The sequence below is a fragment of the Humulus lupulus genome, chromosome 7 (assembly GCF_963169125.1).
Source record: "Humulus lupulus chromosome 7, drHumLupu1.1, whole genome shotgun sequence".
In the NCBI taxonomy this organism is placed as follows: Eukaryota; Viridiplantae; Streptophyta; class Magnoliopsida; order Rosales; family Cannabaceae; genus Humulus; species Humulus lupulus.
The window spans coordinates 189766972-189773110 of NC_084799.1; the positions used below are offsets into that span (position 1 = coordinate 189766972).

The window sequence follows — 6139 nt, forward strand, 5'->3', positions numbered from 1 at the left end:
TGAAATCCCTAATGATGTTTAATGGTTGGATTAGTAGGCCGGGAGGGCCATAATTGATTTATTATGCCATTAAATTATTATATGCATGTTTATGTGAATTATATTATAATATGATGTTAAATGCATGCATGTGGGTCCACATTTCATTGTAAGGGCATTTTGGTAATTTGGCTCGTTGAGGGCATAATTGTATATTTTGGTGCATGTTTGTGATTTATGGATGAGATCCCATTATTATGTGGATATGTTCGATCTATTCGGCATGAGACGATCTTAGGATGCAAGTTAGCGGTTTAGTCATAACGGGGTCAAGTATTGGGATATTGGATAATGAGAATGATTATTTGATGATAAATTGGGAGTTAGTGAGATCAGGAGGAAATTCAGGGAGTTTTGACTATTTTGTCCCCGGGGGCATTTTTGGGACCCTGAGCATTAGGATTTACTTGAGACTACTTAAGCTTGAAGTAACCTGTCAGAAGGAAAACTACATTTAAACACCTTTTCTTTGGCACCCGTTATCCTTTTTGACTATTCATTGCAATTTCGAAGGAAACTTGGGTTTTAGGAGTCGGAATCAAGCGAGGATCGAGGCATAGCGATCCTAGGAAAGATTAGAAGCTTCTTAACCGAAGGATTTAGCAAGAAACAGATTTAATTTGAGGTAATTGAAGCTTTACGTTTTGAGTTTTCGAGTTTCTATGTTTTGAATTGGATTTTATGTGTTGATGAGTTTTTGATTTGTTTGAGCCTCGGGTTTTGATAGTTTTGGATTATGGGGATGTTTGGGAACCTTGATTTTTGGATTTGGAGATGTTTGAGTAGGTTTTTGGAGGGATTTAAAAGAGGGAAAACGAGGTTTTTGGCTAGGATCGTGGTCAGGTCGCGGCCCTGTTCTTGGGTGCCGCGACCCAGGCTTGATGAAGGAGGTGGCTTGCTATCTAGGCAGTTAGGGCCGTGGCGCTAGGCACAGGCAGAAGTGGGTTTGACCTCTGTTCGGAGGCGGGCCGCGGTGCAAGTCTGGTGTGGGGCCGCGGTGCTTAAGGGCATTTTTGTCCAGAATTGTGTTTTAATCACGGGAACTCAAATCTTTGGCCTCGGGATCGTTCCTACTACCTGGTTTAGTAGGATTCGATGTCTCGGAGGCTAGGTATTGGTCCAGGAACCTTTTATTACTCATTTTATTGATGGAATTCCATAATTGGTTCTGACTAGGTTACCGCCAAGGAACTAAAAGGCTGATCGTTCTCAAGGGTCGTTCTTTTACTAATTCTCACTCGAACCAGAGGTAAGAAAACTGCACCCCATATGTGACATGCATGGTTATTCTTGAGGCATGTTGAATGTTTAAATGTGGACATTGATTGCACATCAAATGCTTAGCAAATCTTGCTCATTTGTGCATGGCACTGACTGAGTAGTCAATTTTGGTAATTATGTAGTATTAACTGTGAAGTTGTGACTCATTAGTTAAGTTCAGCAGTAGTACTGAGCACTGGCCACATGGTATTGACTCATAAGTCAAGAACGGTCTTTGCGTGTTTAGCGCAAGCCGATAAAGATTAGATCTAATCGACATCTGCATTGAATGACTCAAATGAGCATTAATGTCGGATCGACCTCAAGTTCGATGAAAACTAAAAGTGCTTGTCTAGCCAAAGGCTAGTCATTTAGAGCCAGGGCCAGCGAGCCCCAGTGAATGTTTAGTCACATGGCTATGGGTTCCGAGCCCCGTAGTGATTACCCATCAGTCACTCATCTGATTAGAGCCAGGTCCAGCAGGCCCAGGTGACTGCATCATCACGTGGCTATGGGTGCTGAACCCTGTAGTGACTCACTCATTAGTCACTCATCTGTTAAGCTAATGACTTACTCATCAGTCACTCATTATGGATTACTAGAACCTCAAGTATTAAATCACTCATCTAATTAGAGTTATAAGCTCCTCCTTGGTTAACGTAACCACAAAGTGATGTTCACTCATCTGTTTAGAGCTATAAGCTCTGTATGATTATAATGATAATCATTTGATAATATTTATATGCAGTATTGAGTTTTCTTGTTGGGCTTTGGCTCATGGGTGCTATGTGGTGCAGGTAAAGGGAAAGAAAAGCTCACCCAGCCTTGAGTGGAGAGCTTAGGTGGTGATGTGTACATATGCGGCCGCTTGACCACCACGGCCAAGGAGTTCTAAGAGGAACTAGGGGGTTTGCCCTATTTTTGCCGCTTAGGTCGGTGAGTTGTAAATTTTATACTGTAATGACCATTTTGTATCGTAAATAACTTGTAAATGTTTTGATGGGCCCATGAACAGTTTTATGTTTTAAATAAAATATATCATTTCCTTTTGATCGTATTTCCACCTTAACCTATTAATAACACCTAGAAGCACGCTTATAACCAAAGAACTTGATTAGAGAGTTAAGCACGGTTCAAAGTTCACAGTAACGGTCCTGGAGTAACCAGGGCGTTACACTAAAATAATTATAATTACCCAAACTATAATTATTTCTAAGTCATAAAATCATAACTTAAATAATTTGAACTTAAAGCAATCTTTATTCCACAACTCAAGTCATAACTAAATCTAACCTAAGATCATATTTAAGGAGCTTATAAGAAAATAATAACCTTGGTTATTACAAAAATGCACAGAATTATGAGTCTCATCTATTATTAGTGGCATATCTCTGTTATTACGAAGTAATATTCTCTAGGCCTTGACATCTCAAAATGAGTTGTACCATTGATATTGTTTCCTTAGTCTATTTGTTCCCTAGTTTATTTATGCTATTTATGTAATTATTCTTGCTGCACAAGATTGATAGAATTAGTTATGTATATATATGAGGCTATTAGGCCATAGTCAATAACAGAAAATACATACCACAAAACTCTACATGGTATCAGACCAACTCTAGAATAGGAGATCTTGTACCATCGGCGACCAATTTTTTTTAACGATTGAAACCTTCTACTTTTCACAACATAATCTGATTATCGACATCTCGCCATGGGTGACGACAAGCCAACCAAACCTCTTGATTTCACAACACCATACTACCTTCATCCCTCCGACGGACCACAACTTACAGTATGTCCTATTGTGTTACGTGGTGATAACTACAATGAATGGGTTCGTTTGATGCGCAATAATTTTCGTGCAAAGAATAAGCTCGGCTTCCTCGATGGAACCGTGATGAAACCAAAGGGCAGCATTCTGAAAGAGCCATGGGTGACGGCAAATTCCACACTCGTTGGATAGATTCATAATACTCTGGATCCAAGCCTACGCTCTTCCGTTCCTAACTTCACGATGTGAAGGACATGTGGGATGATCTCAGACAACGTTTCTCAATAGGAAAAGGTATGAGAATCCATGAGTTAAAGATTCTTTTGGGTGCTTGCAAGCAGCGTGGTCACTCGGTTGTGACTTACTACAATGATTTACAGTAAATATGGGATGAACTTGCGGGATATTCTACTATTCCGAAGTGCACTTGTGTTGTTGCTCCTGCATTTGCTCAAGAGAAGGAGAATGAAAAGGTACATGACTTTCTTGCTAGTTTGGATTCCGCTCTTTATGGCCCTGTTGTTTCGCATATTTTGATGTTGGAGCCTTTGCCGAACTTAAACACTACCTTTGCCAAAGTCGTGACTGAAGAACGTCACCAAACTGTAGCTCGGACCCAAGACAATCCTTCTGTGGTTTTTGGCTTTGCGGCGCAAGGAACTGTTAAGGGTTGGAATGATACCCCCCGACCCAATGGTGTTTGCTCTCATTGCGCCAAACCTGGACACACAAAAGAAAATTGTTTTCAGTTGATTGGGTTCTCGGATTGGTGGTATTATGAGAACCACGCTAATGGTGGGCAAGGTCACGGTGGCGGCAGGTCTAGGCGAGGTGGAGGAAAGAATGCGGGGAGAGGTGGTCGTGGGCAAGTCGCACATGCCGCAACCACCTTGAAGTTTGATGCTTTGACATTCATAGATGAGAACGATTGTTGTGGTCTTCTTGGTCTCTCCGATGCACAATGGACTACGCTTGTGAACATGTTCAATACTTAAAAAGGGCAGTCTTCTTCAACCGAAAAGTTGAGTGGTAAGATTGATTATTTCGCTCAATGGATCATCGATACCGAATGCTCAAATCACATGACTAGTAATGCTAAATTATTTAGGCAATTGATTGACGTTTCTCCTACTTCCGTTAGGCTGCCTAATGGGAAGCATGCCATTGCCACTAAAGAAGGCACAATTACTTTGAGCCCAAATATGGTGCTCACTAATGTATTATATGTTCCTGATCTTACTTGTAATTTGTTATCAGTGTCTCACTTGCTTTCCAACCTCTCTTATTCTATCACTTTTACTGATAAGCTTTGCATCATACAGGATCGTACTTTGAGGACTTTGATTGGAGCGGATGAACGATGTGACAGGTTTATTGGTTTCGGCCTATGCGACAACTTCAAGCTTATCAAGCAATTGTGGGAGATATACATGACTTGTGGCATCAAAGGCTAGGACACCCTTCTCGCAAAGTAGATTTTCTTTTACCTCTTATTATTAGCAATAATGGCAATAAGGATGTTCCTGTTATTCTTGAACCTTGTGATATTTGTTTAAGAGCCAAGCAAACTAGAAACATGTTTCCTTTGAGTCAAAGTCAAGCAAAAGATATTTTTGATTTAATTCATTGTGATATATAGGGTGCATATACTTTGCCTGCTAGTTTTGGTGCTCATTATTTTTTAAATATTGTTGATGACTCTTCTCGTGCGGTATGGGTTTATTTGATGTCTTCAAAATCTGAGGTTCCTCAACTTATTAAGGATTTTTGCAAAATGGTTCAAACTCAATTTAACAAAAATATTAAAATTCTACAAAGTGATAATGGGAAGGAATTTACATGTATTCACCGATTTTATGCTGACAATGGTATTTTACATCACACTTCTTGTGTTGACACTCCACAACAAAATGGGAGGGTAGAACGTAAACATAGGCATATTCTTAATGTGGCTCGGGCATTACTTTTTCAAGCTAGTCTTCCTATTTCCTTTTGGGGGGAGAGTGTTGTGACAGCTGCCTATGTCATCAATTGAACTCCTACCCCATTGCTCAATAATAAAACATCACATGAAATTCTCTTTGGTTCACCTCCTAAATATGATGCCCTTCGTGTCTTCGGTTGTCTTTGTTTTGTTAAAAATCAACCTTGTATAAAGGATAAATTTTGCACCCGCTCTCGTCGATGTATATTTGTGGGGTATCCGTTTGGTAAAAAGGGGTGGTGTTTGTATGACTTAGAACAAATGGTGTTTTTTATCTCTTGTGATGTTGTTTTTTTGTGAACAACAATTTCCTTTTGCCAGTGACATCTCTTTACACAATACTGATGATGATGTGTTCCAAAGTAAGGAGTATTATGATCATGTCACTCTGTATGAGGATACTCCTTTGCCAAGGGGGAGTGAGGAACATTCAATTATGGTAGACGATATTGATGCTGGGATTGAACAACTCATCCCACCACTTGCGGGTATGGGTAGTGAGGATGTGATTAGTACAACTTCGACTACTGGGAGGTTGTGATTAATGAAGATATTGGTTCGCAAGAAGCTGGTCGTGGTCATCGAATCAAGAAACTTAGTAAACTCAAGGAGTTCATCACCAACACAGTTCAAGTTATAAACCCTGTCAAATTACCTACCAATGCTCTATCAAAGTCCTCAGGTACTCCTTTTCCCATTGCTTATTATGTAAATTGTGATAAGTTTTTTGTGAGACACACCCATTTTTTGTCAGCAATTACTGCAGGCATCGAACCCACCTCCTTTAAAGAAGTTGTTAAGGATCCTGGTTGGCGAAAAGCAATGCAAGAAGAAATAGATGCACTTAAGTGAAACAAAACTTAAACTTTAGAGGACTTACCCCCGGGGAAGAAAACGATCGGGTGTAAGTGGGTCTATAAAGTCAAGTATCGATCTGATGGTACGGTTGAACGATTAAAGGGGCACCTAGTAGTGTAAGGGAATCGAAAAGTTGCCGGTATTGACTTCAATGAAACATTTTCCCCTGTAACTAAAATGGTCACAATTCGCACATTTTTGGCTATAGCAGTAGCACGAAAGTG

The 6139-nt window shown here is 40.0% G+C and overlaps 1 protein-coding gene across 1 annotated transcript; it reads left to right on the plus strand.

The window, feature by feature from the left end:
* The first annotated feature begins 4155 nt into the window (after window positions 1-4155).
* Window positions 4156-5909, plus strand: LOC133792468 (uncharacterized). Its single transcript, XM_062230377.1, has 3 exons — window positions 4156-4442; window positions 5379-5545; window positions 5812-5909. Exons 1-3 carry the CDS (start codon window positions 4156-4158, stop codon window positions 5907-5909), a joined length of 552 nt encoding a protein of 183 aa, XP_062086361.1.
* The last annotated feature ends 230 nt before the right edge of the window (window positions 5910-6139 follow it).